Here is a 20,574-nt window from a genome sequence, read left to right on the forward strand (position 1 = left end):
ACCTTTTTGTGGAATTTCGCTCTCTTTGGGGTATGTGCAGTTCAAGTTGTGCATGTCGCCTACCGGCTGAGGAACGTTACTTTCGAAAAGGAGTTTCAAGATCTGTACAGCTACCTGTTCAAAAAGCTGGGGGTGTCGCTCACCCACTTCGGCAAGATAGTCGCCTGTTGTGAAGGGGACATCCACACTATAGAGAAAGACCACTGTTTTGCCATGGAGGGCAAGACTGCTATTGATAAGCTGTCTGTTCTTCTGTCCGGCAGGTGCATTTGAACTTCACTTTGACATTTTATACAACTGTATTTGATGTTATGTCATGTACAATCGCCTAATGTCCCACTTTTCTTTTTTTTACAGAATTCGTGTGACAGTAAATGGAGAGTTTTTACATTACATCTATCCTTTCCAGTTTCTCGATTCACCTGAATGGGACTCTCTCCGGCCGTCAGAGGAGGGACTTTTCCAGGTAAATAGTAAAACTGAATCGACGAAACCACATTTTGGCTTAAATGTTTGTCTGGCATATTACACGAGATACCAAAACATTAAAACACCTGCTCTTGCCATGACATTAGACTGACAGGTATGCCAGGTGAAAAAGCCTAATGTATGATCCCCTATTGATTGTCACTTGTAAATCCACTTTCAATTCAGTGTAGATGAAGGGGAAAGACAACTAAATAAGGATTTTAAAGCCTTGAGACAAATTGAGACATGTATTGTGTGCTATGTTGATTCGAAGGTGAATGGGGAAATAGAGAAGATTGAAGTGCCTTTTGAAATGGGGATGGGAGTAAGAGTGTCGGCGGGGTTGTTGTGTCAAGAACTGCAAAGGGTGCGGTTTTGTCACGCTTAACTGTTTCCTGTTGGGGTATCAATAATGGTCCAACACCCAAAAGACATCTAGCCAAATTGACACAACTGTGGGAAGCATTGGAGTCAACATTGGCCAACATCCCTGTGTGGGTGCAACTCAATATTAAGGTGTTCTTAATGTTTGGTATACTCAGTGTATAAGCGTTAGTGTTTTCTTTCCCCAGGTGACCCTGCGTGCAGATAATTGCTGTAGGTACGTTTCTTGGAGACGTAAGAAACTGTACCTACTCTTTGCCAAACACCGCTACATCGCCAAGGTCTTTGCGCTCGTGGTGCGGAATGACATCGCGGACAAGCTGTACTCCCTCAACGACAAGGCTTTCGACAGCCGCGGGTTCCGATATGATCTCCGGTTACCCACCTACTGTCACGTGCCCCCGTTGCCTGAATTAGACCGGACAGATGCGTTCCTACGAGTCCCAGCGCAATATGACCATGGACACCGTGCCCGTGTCCCTATAACTATAACAGCACCGAAAGAGACTGTCTCGTGACTGGAACGGAACTTTTTAATGTTTGTTTTTCATTAATGGATGTTGTTTTTGTCTGTTTGTTATCCTCAAGTGCTTAGGCTATAGATGGGGCATAAGCTATGTAATTTACGCATCAACATAGAATACATTGTAGCACATCAAGTAACCCTCCACTTGGTTTGCGAGACATGTGTGTGGGAGTGTGAGAGAGAWTTTCTCTGCATCAAAATACCAGTGAAATGTTACCCCTGATTCCTGCTTATGTTTTATAGTGCACTTTACTACCTGCCTGTCTTAAATTGAGACTGTATGTTCAATGCCTTACTGAGTTTTTTTGGTCAATATTTGTGTTTAATCATAAAAAATTATTAACAATGCAATGTAACCCTATACGTATTGTATCTCGAATAACTTTCATTATTGCTACAACATTTTCCTCGGGGACTGTGAATTTCTGTAGAGCAGCRTACAGGTGAGTGTCAATCACTTTCTCGCGCTGACCTTGGTGCTGATCTCATTAATATCTGCTCTTGTCAACCTCATCACGCAGCTCATGTCACCTCTGGAGGGGGAAGGAGCACTGTTCAATTAGGTTTACCAACATCTCGAAACACAACACGATTCACTCGACTGGCTTCATAATATTATTTTCTAGGAGTTGCTGGCTGCTAGGCTATATTTTCAGTTAAAGGGACGTTTTACCTCCCCCTGTTGGCGTMCCCGGACTTTGCTGGTGCGCAGCGGCGGGGTAGTGTTGACTGCTGCCCCCTCGCCTCTTGCCCATTTTAGTCAATGCCTGTCAGTTCACTGGAATGCGCGACTCACATTGTGCAGTCCCCCAGCTCGCGAGGACATACATTTATAGCTCCTCATTACGTGTCCATTGTTTTCTATTCATTATCCTGTCCAGCGACGCGTTTGYTCGATTGTTGTCAGATTGGTAAGTTACATCTCCAATTTTCTGTTATCTTACTCTGACTGAGTGGTGAAAGGAAAGTTACCGCTCAAACAAATGAGGCTATTTCTTAAGACGTCTGCCGGTGGGTCACGTTAATTTTCTACAAGCAGAGTATTGTAGCCGACTCATTTCGCACTTTTTCCATTTCCATTTCACAATCTATATCAAATATTGTTGCGCGTTAGTCACGAGATCCGCTCAAAACCCAGTTGAGGTTGATATTTCCCTTAAAGTGAAACCTTTCAATGTCACTCCAGTGCTGTATGATCGGTATGATGAATTCCCAGGCTATTTACAGTATTAAATCAGTTAGTTGATGAATCAAGTATTATGTTGACAGTGTCAGTAGGCCTATAAGCATCTCAAAAGTTATTCTAATGCATTACTACATAAAATAAAACATTTGGAAATACAGTAATCTGTTATGAAAATCTATTGAAACCTGAGGATATTGAGATTGTGATAGTGACAAACTGATGTACACTGCTGTTTCTACCATCAATCCTGTAACACTTAACTTGAAAGGTACCAACATAATAATACATTCATAACATGTACATACCCCATTCATAAGCAGTACATAAACAACCACAACACCCTCCCCACCTCTCTCTAGGTGAGGATCAGGATGTCTACCTCTCCAGAGATGACCAGTAGCCTGTTCTACACCACCCTGGCCCCCCTGCGGTCGGCAGTCCCTGGGTCTGTACTCGGGGCTGGAGGTGGAGGTCCGGTGATGACCACCCTGGAGCCCAACATAACCTCCTGTGAGGAGTGGGAGGAGGCCCACCACCTGCTCTTCCACCTGGGGAACCTGTCTCTCCTCCTGGGCCTGGTCATCCCCACCACCCTGACCCTGCACATGATCCTGCTGCGCCTCATGCTGATGACAGGTGGGTCCATACTGGCCTCTGCTGGCCCAGATTACAGTCGGTGGTCATGATACGATTGCATTACACACTTTTCAGTTTCATTACCAGTTCTACCACCACAGTATCTCTCCCTTCTCTTCAAAGTATCCACTTGTTCACTCCATCTCAAGGATTCATATGCATTGAATTGCTGTTAGAAATATGATAGAAACACTATAGTGAGTGTACGAGTCCACACTTCCTGGGGAAGGGGGAGTTGTTGTGGTAGTACAGCTGGGAAAGGGACTGAGTACAGTGGAATGATATCATATAATATGACCACTATGTTGGTGGTAGTACAGCTGGGAAAGGGACTGAGTAGAGTGGAATGATATCATATCATATGACCACTATGTTGGTGGTAGTACAACTGGGAAAGACACTGAGTAGAGTGGAATGATAGTATATAATAATGACACTATGTTGGTGGTAGTACAACTGGGAAAGACACTGATAGAGTGGAATGATATCATATAATATGACCACTATGTTGGTGGTAGTACAACTGGGAAAGGACACTGAGTAGAGTGGAATGATATCATATAATATGACCACTATGTTGGTGGTAGTACAACTGGGAAAGAACTGAGTAGAGTGGAATGATATCATATCATATGACCACTATGTTGGTGGTAGTACAACTGGGAAAGACACTGATAGAGTGGAATGATATCATATAATATGACACTATGTTGGTGGTAGTACAACTGGGAAAGAACTGAGCAGAGTGGAATGATATCATATAATATGACCACTATGTTGGTGGTAGTACAACTGGGAAAGGACTGAGTAGAGTGGAATGATATCATATAATATGACACTATGTTGGTGGTAGTACAACTGGGAAAGACACTGAGTAAGAGTGGAATGATATCATATCATTATGACCACTATGTTGGGGTAGTACAACTGGGAAGACACTGAGTAGAGTGGAATGATATCATATAATATGACCACTATGTTGTGTAGTACAACTGGGAAGGACAGAGAGTGAGTGAATGATTCATATAATATGACCACTATGTTGGTGGTAGTACAACTGGGAAAGGGACTGAGTAGAGTGGAATGATATCATATAATATGACCACTATGTTGGTGGTAGTACAACTGGGAAAGGGACTGAGAAGAGTGGAATGATATCATATCATATGACCACTATGTTGGTGGTAGTACAACTGGGAAAGACACTGAGTAGAGTGGAATGATATCAATCATATGACCACAATGTTGGTGTAGTACACGTGGGAAGACACTGAGTAGAGTGGAATGATATCATATAATGACCACTATGTTGGTGGTAGTACAACTGGGAAAGACACTGAGCAGAGTGGATGAATCATATAATGACACTATGTTGGTGGTAGTACAATGGGAAAGGGACTGAGTGAGTGGAATGATATCATATATATGACCACTATGTTGGTGGTAGTACAACTGGGAAAGACACTGAGTAGAGTGGAATGATATCATATCATATGACCACTATGTTGGTGGTAGTACACTGGGAAAGGGACTGAGTAGAGTGATGATATCATATAATATGACCACTATGTTGGTGGTAGTACAACTGGGAAAGAACTGAGTAGAGTGGAATGATATCATATAATATGACCACTATGTTGGTGGTAGTACAACTGGGAAAGACACTGAGTAGAGTGGAATGATATCATATAATATGACCACTATGTTGGTGGTAGTACAACTGGGAAGACACTGAGTAGAGTGGAATGATATCATATAATATGACCACTATGTTGGTGGTAGTACAACTGGGAAGACACTGAGTAGAGTGGAATGATATCATACATATGACCACTATGTTGGTGGTAGTACAACTGGGAAAGAACTGAGTAAGAGTGGAATGATATCATATCATATGACCACTATGTTGGTGGTAGTACAACTGGGAAAGACTGAGTAGAGTGGAATGATATCATATAATATGACCACTATGTTGGTGGTAGTACAACTGGGAAGACACTGAGTAGAGTGGAATGATATCATATTAATATGACCACTATGTTGGTGGTAGTACAACTGGGAAAGGGACTGAGTAGAGTGGAATGATATCATATAATATGACCACTAGTGGGTGGTAGTACAACTGGGAAAGACTGAGTAGAGTGGAATGATATCATATATATGACCACTATGTTGGTGGTAGTACAACTGGGAAAGACACTGAGTAGATGGAATGATTATCATATTGACCACTATGTTGGTGGTAGTACAACTGGAGGGACTGAGTAGAGTGGAATGATATCATATAATATGACCACTATGTTGGTGGTAGTACAACTGGGAAAGACTGAGTAGAGTGGAATGAAATCATATCATATGACCACTATGTTGGTGGTAGTACAACTGGGAAAGACACTGAGTAGAGTGGAATGATATCATATAATTGAACACTGTTGGTGGTAGTACAACTGGGAAGACACTGAGTAGAGGGAATGATATCATATATATGACCACTATGTTGGTGGTGTACAACTGGGAAAGGGACTGAGCAGAGTGGAATGATATCATATAATATGACTATGTTGGTGGTAGTACAACTGGGAAAGACACTGAGTAGAGTGGAATGATATCAATCATATGACCACTATGTTGGTGGTAGTACAACTGGGAAAGACTGAGTAAGTGGAATATATCATCATATGACCACTATGTTGGTGTAGTACAACTGGGGAAAGACTGAGTAGAGTGGAATGATATCATATCATATGACCATATGTTGGTGGTAGTACAACTGGGAAGGGACTGAGTAGAGTGGAATGATATCATATCATATGACCACTATGTTGGTGGTAGTACAACTGGGAAAGGGACTGAGTAGAGTGGAATGATATCATATCATATGACCACTATGTTGGTGTAGTACAACTGGGAAAGGGACTGAGTAGAGTGGAATGATATCATATCATATGACCACTATGTTGGTGGTAGTACAGCTGCCTACTGAGTTTTCTCAACTAGTTAAAATTACCGTATAGGGCAATATGAGGATATAACTCAACCAATAACAACTCAGATGTGCTTTATTACTTCCTGTCCCTGACAGGAAGCTGTCTGTTCATCACCTGGGCAACGCTGTACCGGTGTAATTGGATGTCATGGTGTGGAACGTGGTCTTCCTGCTGGTCAACTCATGCACTTCTTCTACCTGGTCTACAAACGCAGACGCTGTGAGTTCTGCCCCAACCCAACACAGTCCAGTTAGAGTGATGTGTCCATTTATATACAGTACATACATACAGCTTAGAGTAGTACAAGTTGCCTGGAACAGTTATTTTGATGAGGACTTTTGGAGATTAGTTTTCCATTGTGTCTCTCACGCGGTGAACAGAGTCACATCCTGGGGTTGGGGCCACTCTGTCTCTCTCTACCTAAATGAGATGCAGGTCTTTCAAATGCACTGCTGCAACCAGGGGACTTCCAGTGTGTAGAGGGCCTTCACATAACTGACAGAATGGGACCACCTCTCCTCATAACAAGAAAGGAAGTTATGTTTACATCTATACTGCTGTCCTCTTCACTCCCATGTCTCCACTCCTCCCTCCATCTACTAACACTGAATGACATACATGAGTGAATTGTGTCCTATCAATTCAATATCAAGGATGAGTAGAACTTGGTGGCTCTCACTTTATGATGGCTGCTGTGGTGATATTTTATTAAAGACCCTAAAATATACTTAATGCCTGGTCCTTTATGTTACACCCTGTGGTTATCCACCCTGAATCAGGAGCCTAGCTCAAGTCACGTCAATCATCCATCATAACACTTTATATTCCACTCTATCAGCTATAGACAATGAGCTGTAACCGTGTTATGTCTTCTGTCAGATTAAGATTGACAGGGAGCTGAAGTCAGTGTACAAGCGGATGTTTGAGCCTCTTCACGTGCGCGAGGCCCTGTTCCAGAGACTGACGGGCCAATTCTGCACCATCCAGAGCCTGAAGAAGGGACAGGTGTATGCTGCCGAGGACAAGACCTCTGTGGATGAGCGCCTCAGTATCCTCCTTAAAGGAAAGTAYGTATCACTCTGAGACATCTCCCTGTCACATATCTACCATGTCATTCCATCCCCGGTTTTCCATGAATGGTGTTTGAGAAAATAAGGTTTAACATTATCGGTGTGCATCTGTGTGCATTTGATCCGTCCATGGTCATCCATGTTGACTATACGTTTTTGTGCGACAGAATGAAGGTGTCATATCGAGGTCATTTCCTCCATAACATCTACACGAACGCCTTCATCGACTCCCCTGAGTTCAGATCAACCCAGATGAACAGAGGAGAAAAATTCCAGGTAACTAGACACTCAGATTATTGAATGTATAATTTATTTTTTATTTTTTATTTATTTTATATATATATATATATATAACCCAATTTACCACTTACCCATATTCCAGTTCATAGTGTATCCATACTGGGTAGACCAAACAACACAAGTACTGTTGGCATGATTAGGTCATGATAGGGCAGGTTTGATACCATGACAACCTGTGACTTCTTGATTAATTTACAGGTGACCATCATGGCGGAGGAGAACTGTAAGTTCCTGTGTTGGTCCAGAGAGAGGCTCACCTACTTCCTGGAGTCTGACTCCTTCCTAAACGAGGTTTTCAGGTACCTCATTGGCAAAGACATCACCAACAAGCTGTACTCGCTCAACGACCCCACTCTCAGTGACAAGGTGGGTTTAGTCACTGTTCAGAAACTGAGAGACTGTAGTTTCTATTTTCTACAAACATGCACGTAATGTACAAAACATTAGGAACACCTTCCTAATGTTGAGTTGCACCCCCCTTTGCCCTCAGAATAGTCTCAATTTGTCGGGGCATGGACTCTAGGTGTCGAAAGCGTTCCACAGGGATGCTGGCCCATGTTGCCTCCAATGCTTCTCACAYTTGTGTCAAGTTGGCTGGATGTCCTTTGGGTGGTGGACCATTCTTGATACACATGGGAAACTGTTGAGTGTGAAAAACCCAGCTGCGTTGCAATTCTTCACACCGGTGCACCTGGCACCATACCCTGTTCAAAGGTACTTAAATCTTTTGTATTGTCCATTCACCCTCTGACTGGCATACATACACAATACATGTCTCAACTGTCTCAAGTCTTAAAAATCCTTCTTTAACCTGTATCCCCTTTATCTACAATGATTGAAGTGGATTTAACAGGTGACATCAATAAGGGATCATAGCTTTCACCTGGATTCACCTGGTCAGTCTATGTTATGGAAAGAGCAGCAGTTCCTAATGTTTTGTACACTTTGTACACAGTGTAATTGTGATTTGGTCATTAACCTTCCTAAGTTAAGAATTAAGAATTGTCTCCTTAGATTAAATTATTATTATTTTTTCACCTTTATTTAACCAGGTAGGCAAGTTGAGAACAAGTTTTCATTTACAACTGCGCCCTGGCCAAGATAAAGCAAAGCAGAGCGACACAGTCTATATACAGTGTGTGCAAATGAGGTAGGATAAGGGAGGTAAGGCAATAAATAGGCCATAGTGGCAAAATAATTACAATACAGCAATTAAACACTGGAGTGATAGATTTGCAGAAGATGAATGTGCAAGTAGAAATACTGGGGTGCAAAGGAGCAAAATAAAATAAATAACAGTATGGGGATGAGGTAGTTGGATGGGCTATTTACAGATGGGCTATGTACAGGTGATCTGTGTGCTGCTCTGACAGCTGGTGCTTAAAGTTAGTGAGGGAGATATGAGTCTCCAGCTTCAGTGATTTTTGCAGTTCGTTCCAGTATTTGGCAGCAGAAAACTGGAAGGAAAGGTGGCCAATGTAGGAATTGGCTTTGGGGGTGACCAGTGAAATATACCTGCTGGAGCGCGTGCTACGGGTGGGTGCTGCTATGGTGACCAGTGAGCTGAGATAAGGCGGGGCTTTACCTAGCAAAGACTTATAGATGACCTGGAAGCGAGGGCCAGCCAACGAGAGCATACAGGTCACAGTGGTGGGTAGTATATGGGGCTTTGGTGACAAAACGGATGGCACTGTGATAGACTGCATCCAATTTGCTGAGTAGAGTGTTGGAGGCTATTTTGTTAAAGGACATCGCTGAAGTCAGGGATCGTAGGATAGTCAGTTTTACGAGGGTATGTTTGGCAGCATGAGTGAAGGATGATTGTTGCGAATATAGGAAGCCGATTTAGATTTAATTTTGGATTGGAGATGCTTAATGTGAGTCTGGAAGGAGAGTTTACAGTCTATCCAGACACTAGGTATTTGTAGGTGTCCACATATTCTAAAGTCAGAACCGTCCAGAGTAGTGATGCTGGACGGGCGGGCAGGTGCGGGCAGCGATCGGTTTGAAGAGCATGCATTTAGTTTTACTTGCATTAAGAGCAGTGGAGTCCACAGAAGGAGAGTGTATGGCATTGAAGCTCGTCTGGAGGTTAGATCAGAGAATCACCAGCAGCAAGAGCGACATCATTGATGTATATACAGGAGAAGAGAGTCGGCCCGAAATTGAACCCTGTGGCACCCCATAGAGACTGCCAGAGGCCCGGACCAACAGGCCTTCCAATTTGATCCAATTTGACACACTGAATCGTCGAGAAGTAGTTGGTGAAGCAGGCGAGGCAGTCAATTTGAGAAAACAAGGCTGTTGAGTCTGCCGATAAGAATGTGGTGATTGACAGAGTCGAAAGCCTTGGCCAGGTCGATGATATAGCTGCACAGTATTGTCTCTTATCGATGGCGTTATGATATCGTTAGACCTTGAGTGTGGCTGAGGTGCACCCATGATCAGCACGGAAACCAGATTGCATAGCGAGAAGGTACGGTGGGATTCGAAATGGTCGTGATCTGTTTGTTAACTTGGCTTTCGAAGACCTTAGGAAGGCAGGGTAGGATAGATATAGGTCTGTAGCAATTTGGTCTAGAGTGTCACCCCCTTGAAGAGGGGGATGAACGCGGCAGCTTTCCAATCTTTGGAATCTCAGACGATTCGAAAGAGAGGTTGAACAGGCTAGTATAGAGGTTGCAACAATTTGGCGGAAATTTTAGAAAGAGAGGGTCCAGATTGTCTAGCCCGGCTTATTTGTCGGGGTCCAGATTTTGCAGATGTTTCAGAACATCAGCTATCTGGATTTGGAGTGAAGGAAAATGGGGAGGCTTGGGCAAGTTGCTGTGGGGGTGCAGGGCTGTTGACCGGGGTAGGGGTAGCCAGGTGGAAAGCATGGCCAGCCGTAGAGAAATGCTTATTGAATCTCAATTATCGTGGATTTATCGGTGGTGACAGTGTTTCCTAGCCTCAGTGCAGTGGGAAGCTGGGAGGAGGTGCTCTTATTCTCCATGGACTTTACAGTGTCCCAGAACTTTTTGGAGTTAATGCTACAGGATGTACATTTCTGTTTGAAAAAGCTAGCCTTTGCTTTCCTAACTGCCTGTGTATATTGGTTGCTAACGTCACTGAAAAGTTGCATATCACGGGGGCTATTTGATGCTAATGCAGTACGCCACAGGATGTTTTTGTGCTGGTCAAGGGCAGTCAGGTCTGGAGTGAAGCAAGGGCTATATATGTTCCTGGTTCTACATTTTTTGAATGGGGCATGCTTTGTTAAGATGGCGAGGAAAGCACTTTTAAAGAATAACCAGGCATCCTCTACTGACGGAATGAGGTCAATATCCTTCCAGGATACCCAGGCTAGGTCGATTAGAAAGGCCTGCTCGCTGAAGTGTTTTAGGGACAGTGATGAGGGGTGGTCGTTTGACCGCAGACCCATTACGGACACAGGCGATGAGGCAGTGATTGCTGAGATCCTGGTTGAAGACAGCAGAGGTGTATTTGGAGGGCAGGTTGGTTAGGATGATATCTATGAGGGTGCCCGCGCTTACGGATTTGGGGTTGTACCTGGTAGGATCATTGATAATTTGTGTGAGATTGAGGGCATCAAGTTTAGATTGTAGGATGGCTGAGGTGTTAAGCATGTCCCAGTTTAGGTAACCTAACAGCACGAGCTCTGAAGATAGATGGAGGGCAATCAATTCACATATGGTGTCCAGGGTACAGCTGGGGGCAGAAATAACATAGATTATGATTATGATGATGATGGTGGTGGTGACACCGATGATAACAATGATGACGATAACGATGACAATGTTTACATGAACAGGCAGCGAAGAAGATGGAGCGTCAGCCCAGCCTGTGCTCCCAGGTCTCTATGATGCAGATGAGGAACAGCATGGGCAGCACCAGTGACACCGACGACATCCTGAACCAGATCCACCGTGGAGGCTCCAGTGGATCCTCACATCGTAAGTCTCACCACCTCCCATCAAGCTGTGATACTATTGGCCCATCTGTCAGTGTCCAACAACCTGAATAGCTATTGAGTCTGAAAAGGACTGACACTATCATGCCACCTTTTAATAGTGACAAAGTTTCGATTCACGGTGGATCTTTGCCAGGTCAATAGTAGCTGTTAAACAGTCACTTAATTTACTCAAATCATGAGGCATTATGGGTATCCGCGGTTGAGTCCGTCTTCGTCGTTTAGCCCTCATATCCTCTCTGGTGTATGATGTTAACAGACACTAAATCCTGGTTTATTAGGGGTTTAGCTCCAATCTGACAACATTGTTTACTAGGTGTTGTGTTCTAGTTAGTTGTTCTCTGACATTGTTTCTCCTGTCCCCTCCTCCTCCCCCCCCTCCTCCTCCTCCCCCTCTAGCTGTGAATCAACCCACTCTCTCAGATCACACCTTGCCCTGAAGGGGGTGTAAGACTATCTCTTTTCTCTCCCTCCCCCTGCCCTCAAATTCACCTTCCTAATGCCTGAGTCCCAGATCTGTTTGTGCTGTCTTGCCAACTATCATTTGGCATGACAATGACATAGGAGTTGGCAAGACAGTTGAAACAGATCTGGGACTCGGGCTAGTTCATTCCCTCAAACCCAACCCTAAATATTTAACCCTACAGCTCTGCACTATGTTGCCTGTTCTAAAACGAGTGATACCCGGTAACCTGGTTTGTCCTTTTAACATCTTCAAAGTTCAGTGTTTAAGAGTAGGACAGCATTCATTCATATCATCCATCCTGTAGTAATAGTGCTGCTGTACAGCTCCTACTGGAAGATGTTCAGTATTTACACATACAAGACACTCTTTAACCTCAATAGCTTCTACATTATCCTGTTGTAATGTCCATATCAAATGTAGGGGTTGAATTGCAAATGTGAGTGATATGTCTGGAAAAGGATTCAGAATGATTTTGTTTTCTTACCATGTTGATTTAACTTCACACTGTCTTCCCCCCGTTTCCAACACAAACATACAGTATGTGAAATTAGGGCCTATCTGTGTATTCTGTCAAATGTGTGGTTGTGATTCTGTTTTGTTTTTAAAGTATTGTCATATGAGTCAGAATGAAGGCTTGTGGAATTTGTGACCTATGATAACCTTGTTTGTGTCACCGTCTGTGGCCATATGAAAACACACACAGTTACATAAAAACACACACACACACCTCTATTCCCACGCTAACCGTTGTGTCCTTCTTTCCAGAAAAATCTCCTGCCTCCAAGACATCCAAAACGATGAAGCCCATTGAAGAAAAAATAGAAGACGACGTCTTTATAGAGTCCAAGCCAGACTCTCCTGTTAAGAAACGCCACACCCACTCGACAGCCATAGAGGAAGTGTAAGGAGATGTGACATTATCCTACAACAACAGTACTGACCACCCACCTATCCTGTAATCTGATACAGACCCTGGTTAGTTATGGTAGAATAACTTAAACAATAGCTTGAAAAAGGCTTTTACATGATCAAAATATCTATCTACATATACAGTGGGGAGAACAAGTATTTGATACACTGCCGATTTTGCAGGTTTTCCTACTTACAAAGCATGTAGAGGTCTGTAATTTTTATCATAGGTACACTTCAACTGTGAGAGACGGAATCTAAAACAAAAATCCTGAAAATCACATTGTATGATTTTTAAGTAATTAATTTGCATTTTATTGCATGACATAAGTATTTCATCACCTACCAACCAGTAAGAATTCCGGCTCTCACAGACCTGTTAGTTTTTCTTTAAGAAGCCCTCCTGTTCTCCACTCATTACCTGTATTAACTGCACCTGTTTGAACTCGTTACCTGTATAAAAGACACCTGTCAACAGACTCCAACCTCTCCACAATGGCCAAGACCAGAGAGCTGTGTAAGGACTTTCTGTTATACACATCTAGATGTGTATAAGAGACAGACCATGGGTAGCGCATGTCCAGGCCCGTCTGAAGTTTGCCAATTACCATCTGGATGATCCAGAGGAGGAATGGGAGACGGTCATGTGGTCTGATGAGACAAAAATAGAGCATTTTGGTCTAAACTCCACTCGCCGTGTTTGGAGGAAGAAGAAGGATGAGTACAACCCCAAGAACACCATCCCAACCGTGAAGCATGGAGGTGGAAACATCATTCTTTGGGGATGCTTTTCTGCAAAGGGGACAGGACYACTGCACCGTATTGAGGGGAGGATGGATGGGGCCATGTATCGCGAGATCTTGGCCAACAACCTCCTTCCCTCAGTAAGAGCATTGAAGATGGGTCGTGGCTGGGTCTTCCAGCATGTCAACGACCCGTAACACACAGCCAGGGCAACTAAGGAGTGGCTCCGTAAGAAGCATCTCAAGGTCCTGGAGTGGCCTAGCCAGTCTCTAGACCTGAACCCAATAGAAAATCTTTGGAGGGAGCTGAAAGTCCGTATTACCCAGCGACAGCCCCGAAACCTGAAGGATCTGGAGAAGATCTGTATGGAGGAGTGGGCCAAAATCCCTGCTGCAGTGTGTGCAAACCTGGTCAAGAACTACAGGAAACGTATGATCTCTGTAATTGCAAACAAAGGTTTCTGTACCAAATATTAAGTTCTGCTTTTCTGATGTATCAAATACTTATGTCATGCAATAAAATGCAAATGAATTACTTAAAAATCATACAATGTGATTTTTGGATTTTTGTTTTAGATTCCATCTCTCCTAGTTGAAGTGTACCTATGATAAAAATTACAGACCTCTACATGCTTTGTAAGTAGGAAAACCTGCAAAATCGGCAGTGTATCAAATACTTGTTCTCCCCACTGTAGCTGGAAAACAGAACTGTACATTTTGGCATCTTACTTTGTCTTGTAGTGTTTGGTATTATTGTGAGTTTGTAGCTGTTGTACTTTTTAAAATCCGGTTTGATTGGATGTAGTACAATGCCTTTGCTTGGCTCTTATACTCAATGAGTGTTCAAAAAGTATCACGTGTCACAACCAAAACATTTTAGTGTAAGCACAACCTTTGAGGAAGGTTTCTTTTAAACCTTTTACTCATTGTGCGACATATTGTGTGATTAATTCTCTTATTTATGCACTGAGCTTCTGCAGTGTTGTGTTTTGATGAATGTAAAGATTTAACAAGTTAAACCTCCTGGTCAATGCTAACCATTTGAGGCTGTTGTGCTGTTTTTTTCACAGTGATAAGTACACAAGTTTGGGATCACTTTTTTATGCCATGATAGTTACCTTATATTAATTACTCAAAGGGAACACTTGAAAAAGAATGATGGATAGCTCGTAGACCTCTGCTTTTTATCCTATAGCGCCCTCTAGGAGCTATCATGAGTACTACCGGTTTCTTTTCTCAGTCTGAACTACTGTCACTGTTAAAACCAGGTCAATGTTCAAACTCATTCCATGGAGGGCATGTTTTGGTTTTCCTCCCAATTAAGACCCAGACAACCAAGTGAGGGGAGTTCTTTACTAATTAGTGACCTTAATTCATCAATCAAGTACGAGGAGCCAAACAGAAACTCGGCCCTCCGTGGAATGAGTTTGACACGTGGTTAAAACCATCACATCCCTGAAAGATCAACCAGACCAAAAGAAGATGTAAGCAACAGGTTTTATTATTTCAGTCAAATAAACCTTTTGAATATCTCAGACAAACCATGATTGATGTAACAAAAAAAATGGTGTTGAATAYAATGAATGAATTGAATAAAATTCATTCATTCAGGCCAACAGGAAAACAATAAAACATATCAGTGCTCTTTTGAGACGTTAAGACAATCTTCTGCTCTGGAGGAACACTTGATTGTATAATACAATTTAACAAAAACYTGAGTCCATCACATCACAATATGTACTGGATGTGGGCTACACAACAGTGCTTTCTGCGTTGTCTTTGAGGCATATATCTCCACAATAAGTGCTTTGGTTCAGTCTGTATCCACAGGGCCAAATGGACTTGACTGAATTGAAATGGACTGCTACCCTGTTACATAACCATGAGGTAGTGATTCACTGTTGCTTATCTGTTATGAATTGATCATTAATACACATGATTAGATGATATGATCCATACAAGGTTAAAACAATATCAGTAGTTCCATCAATCTCCGAGGATCACACATAACAGAGAGGATACAACACATAATTCACTGAGGCGTTAAAAGTTGTCATATAAACAAAAATATGACTAAATCATACATTTTGTTGTCAGACGAGTTTGACAGAAACCACAGTTCCATATGTCCAGCAGTGATTTGATGACAGTAAAAAACATTATGAACATTTCTTACATAACCATCGTTGTTTGAATCTAAGGAGAAATTCACAATTTAGGATAGTGCCGAAATTACAACTACACTGAGTGTGCAAAACATTAGGAACTCCTGTTCTTTCCATGACATAGACTGACCAGGTGAATCAAGATGAAAGCTATGATCCCTTATTGATGTCACCTGTTAAATCCACTTCATTCAGTGTAGATGAAGGGAAGGAGACAGGTTAAATAAGGATTTTTAAGCCTTGAGACATGGATTGACACGTCTTTGTCCTGTCCCTTGTATATATATTTTTACATCTTTTTCTTCGCATATCTTTTAAAAATATTTTCCTAAACTTCAACTTCTAAATACTCTCCTGCAACCCGCCTCACCCAATGTGGCGTGGATCAAATTTTTTCTAAAGTATTTATATTTACTTCGGATCTGGAATCCCTCAACTGAAGCTAGCCAGCTAACAGTTAGCAAACCATTGCTAGCGGTCATTAACCTTTAGCTCGGAAAGCTCTCGCCAGTTCGAACAACGTGACACAAACCAGAGCATAACGGACRTATTTCTCTCCATATACCCGGATTCCTAACGCAAACTCTGAACATTTTTCATCTGGATCTTCGCAACTAGCTAACCGCAATCCCGGGTGACCACTCCTGGCTAGCGTTTCCATCCCGGAGCAAGCACCAATTAGCCTGAAGCTAGCCCTGCCAGGGCTCCTGTGCTACCACCGAAGCCCACTCCTGGGCTACAATATCCGGACCCCTTCTACTGCCGGTACGGGGCACGGAACCCCGCCGATCCTCTACGACTGGAATACCGACAATCTGCCCGAGGACTCCAACAGGCCCCTCAGGCGCGACGCCCGCTGAAGGCCCATTCTGCTAACCTGCTAGTTACCTAGAGCTACCAGGAATCCTACTAATTCCACGACTGGTCTATCGACGTCACCGCACGAAAAGGCAAAAACAGACTTACCCCCATCGCGACGTCCCCCAAAGGCTAACTTGCCTGCCCCGGTCTGCTAACTGCTAGCCCCTTCTAACGGCTTGCTTGCTAACCCGGTCTGCTAACTGCTAGCTTGTTTAGCCCCGGCCTACTAACTGTTAGCTTGTTAGCATCGGCCTGGTAACTGTCTGAATCGCCGTGTCCCCAGCCAGCCCAACCACTCACTGGACCCATATGTTCACTTGGCTACGCATGCCTCTCTCTAATATCAATATTCCTCGTCCATTACTGTCCTGGTTAGTGATTACTGTCTTATTTCACTGTAGAGCCTCTAGCCCTGCTCAATATGCCTTAACCAACCATGTTCCGCCTCCTACATATGCGATGACATCACCTGGTTTAAACGTCTCTAGAGACTATCTCTCATCATTACTCAATGCCTAGGTTTACCTCCAATGTACTCACATCCTACCCTACCTTTGTCTGTACACTATGCCTTGAATCTATGCTATCGAGCCCAGAAACCTGCTCCTTTTACTCTCTGTTCCGAACGTACTAGACGGTCAGTTCGTATAACATTTAGCCGTACCCTTATCCTACTTCTCCTCTGTTCCTCTGGTGATGTAGAAGTTAATCAATTTCCTGCAGTGCCTAGCCCCACTCCCCAGGTGCTCTCATTTGTTGACTTCTGTAACCGTAAAAGCCTTGGTTTCATGCATGTCAACATTAGAAGCCTACTCCCTAAGTTTATTTTACTCACTGCTTTAGCACACTCTGCCAACTCGGATGTCTTAGCCGTGTCTGAATCCTAGCTAAGGAAAACCACCAAAAACCCTGAAATCGTCAACTATAACATTTTCCGCCAAGATAGAACTGCTAAAGGGGGCGGTGTTGCAATCTACTGCAAAGATAGCCTGCAGAGTTCTGTATTACTATTCAAGTCTGTACCCAAACAATTCGAGCTTCTACTTCTAAAAATGCACCTTTCCAGAAACAAGTCTCTCACTGTTGCCGCTTGCTATAGACCTCCCTCTGCCCCCAGCTGTGCCCTCGATACCATATGTGAATTGATTGCCCCCCATCTATCTTCTGAGCTCGTGCTACTAGGTGACCTAAACTGGGACATGCTTAACACCCCGGCCATCCTACAATCTAAGCGTGATGCCCTCAATCTCACACAAATTATCAATGAACCTACCAGGTACAACTCCAAATCCGTAAACACGGGCACCCTCATAGATGTCATCCTAACTAACTCGCCCTCCAAATACACCTCTGCTGTTTTCAATCAAGATCTCAGCGATCACTGCTCATTGCCTGCATCCGTAATGGGTCTGCAAACAAACGACCACTCATCACTGTCAAACGCTCCCGAAAACACTTCTGCGAGCAGGCCTTTCTAATCGACCTGGCCGGGGTATCCTGGAATGACATTGACCTCATCCCGTCAGTAGATGATGCCTGGCTATTCTTTAAAAGTGCCTTCCTCACCATCTTAAATAAGCATGCCCCATTCAAAAAATGTAGAACTAGGAATAGATATAGTCCTTGGTTCACTCCAGACCTGTCTGCCCTTGACCAGCACAAAAACATCCTGTGGCGTTCTGCATTAGCATCGAATAGCCCCCGRGATATGCAACTTTTCAGGGAAGATAGGAACAAATATACACAGGCAGTTAGGAAAGCGAAGGCTAGCTTTTTCAAACAGAAATTTGCATCCTGTAGTACTAACTCCAAAAAGTTCTGGGACACTACAGTCCATGGAGAATAAGAGCACCTCCTCCCAGCTGCCCACTGCTCTGAGGCTAGGAAACACTGTCACCACCGATAAATCCACTATATTTGAGAATTTCAATAAGCATTTCTCTACGGCTGGCCATGCTTTCCACCTGGCTACCCCTACCCCGGTCAACAGCCCTGCATCCCCCCATAGCAATTTGCCCAAGCCTCCCCATTTCTCCTTCACCCAAATCAAGATAGCTGATGTTCTGAAAGAGCTGCAAAATCTGGACCCCTACAAATCAGCCGGGCTAGACAATCTGGACCCTCTCTTTCTAAAATTATCTGCCGAAATTGTTGCAACCCCTATTACTAGCCTGTTCAACCTCTCTTTCGWATCGTCTGAGATTCCCAAAGATTGGAAAGCTGCCGCGGTCATCCCCCTCTTCAAAGGGGGTGACACTCTAGACCCAAACTGCTACAGACCTATATCTATCCTACTCTGTCTTTCTAAGGTCTTCGAAAGCCAAGTTAACAAACAGATTACCGACCATTTTGAATCCCACCGTACCTTCTCCGCTATGCAATCTGGTTTCAGAGCTGGTCATGGGTGCACCTCAGCCAGGCTCAAGGTCCTAAACGACATAACCACCATCGATAAGAGACATTACTGCGCATCCGTATTCATCAACCTGGCCAAGGCTTTTGACTCTGGCAATCACCACATTCTTATTGGCAGACTCGACAGCCTTGGTTTCTCAAATTATTGCCTTGCCTGGTTTACCAACTACTTCTCTGATAGAGTTCAGTGTGTCAAATCGGAGGGCCTGTTGTCCGGACCTCTGGCAGTCTCTATGGGGGTGCCACAGGGTTCAAGCCTCGGGCCGACTCTCTTCTCTGTATACATTAATGATGTTGCTCTTGCTGCTGGTGATTTTCTGATACACGACGACACTATTCTGTATACTTCTAGCCCCTCTCTGGACACTGTGTTAACTAACCTCCAGACGAGCTTCAATGCCATACAACTCTCCTTCCGTGGCCTCCAACTGCTCTTAAACGCAAGTAAAACTAAATGCATGCTATTCAACCGATCGCTGCCCGCACCTGCTCGCCCGTCCAGCATCACTACTCTGACTTAGAATACGTGAACAACTACAAATACCTAGGTGTCTGGTTAGACTGTAAACTCTCCTTCCAGACTCGCATTAAGCATCTCCAATCCAAAATTAAATCTAGAATCGGCGTCTTATATCGCAACAAAGCATCCTTCACTCATGCTGCCAAACATACCCTCGTAAAACTGACCATCCTACCGATCCTCGACTTCGGTGATGTCACCTATAAAATAGCCTCCAACACTCTACTCAACAAACTGGATGCAGTCTATCATAGTGCCATCCGTTTTGTCACCAAAGCCCCATACACTACCCACCATTGCGACCTGTATGCTCTCTTTGGTTGGCCCTCGCTTCATACTCGTCGCCAAACCCACTGGCTACAGGTTATCTACAAGTCTCTGCTAGGTAAAGCCCCGCCTTATGTCAGCTCACTGGTCACCATAGCAGCACCCACTCGTAGCACGCATATCTCACTGGTCACCCCCAACGCCAATTCCTCCTTTGGTCGTCTTTCCTTCCAGTTCTCTGCTGCCAATGACTGGAACGAACTGCAAAAATCTCTGAAGCTGGAAACACTTATCTCCCTCACTAGCTTTAAGCACCAGCTGTCAGAGCAGCTCACAGATTACTGCACCTGTACATAGCCCATCTATAATTTAGCCCAAACAACTACCTCTTCCCCTACTGTATTTATTTATTTATTTTGCTCCTTTGCACCCCATTATTTCTACTTTGCACATTCCAAATCTACCATTCCAGTGTTTTACTTGCTATATTCTATTTACCTCGCCACCATGGCCTTTTTTGCCTTTACCTCCCTTATCTCACCTCATTTGCTCACATTGTATATACTTATTTTTCTACTGTATTATTTGACTATGTTTTGTTTATTCCATGTGTAACTGTGTTGTATGTGTCGAATTGCTATGCTTTATCTTGGCCAGGTCGCAGTTGCAAATGAGAACTTGTTCTCAACTAGCCTACC

General features: G+C 43.6%; 2 protein-coding genes across 2 annotated transcripts in view; both read left to right on the top strand.

The window, feature by feature from the left end:
* The window catches only part of LOC111964908 (popeye domain-containing protein 3-like), a 5,228-nt gene extending 3,489 nt beyond the window's left edge, over positions 1–1,739 (top strand). Inside the window, exons 2-4 of the mRNA XM_023988781.2 lie at positions 5–263; positions 358–466; positions 1,041–1,739. Of these exons, the coding sequence (XP_023844549.2) occupies positions 5–263; positions 358–466; positions 1,041–1,370 (698 nt within the window). The 3' untranslated portion in view covers positions 1,371–1,739. The remainder of the gene's footprint in view (positions 1–4; positions 264–357; positions 467–1,040) is intronic.
* A 461-nt stretch (positions 1,740–2,200) lies between these two features.
* On the top strand, positions 2,201–13,424 carry popdc1 (popeye domain cAMP effector 1). The gene is given in 10 exon segments (XM_023988784.2): positions 2,201–2,289; positions 2,924–3,200; positions 6,283–6,321; positions 6,324–6,365; positions 6,368–6,402; positions 7,064–7,254; positions 7,425–7,533; positions 7,756–7,923; positions 11,372–11,513; positions 12,762–13,424. Coding segments are annotated over 9 exon segments (1,131 nt in total). The 5' UTR covers positions 2,201–2,289; positions 2,924–2,935; the 3' UTR covers positions 12,902–13,424.
* Positions 13,425–20,574: the final 7,150 nt, after the last annotated feature.

Source organism: Salvelinus sp. IW2-2015, linkage group LG6.1 (genome assembly GCF_002910315.2).
Source record: "Salvelinus sp. IW2-2015 linkage group LG6.1, ASM291031v2, whole genome shotgun sequence".
NCBI classification, from domain to species: Eukaryota; Metazoa; Chordata; class Actinopteri; order Salmoniformes; family Salmonidae; genus Salvelinus; species Salvelinus sp. IW2-2015.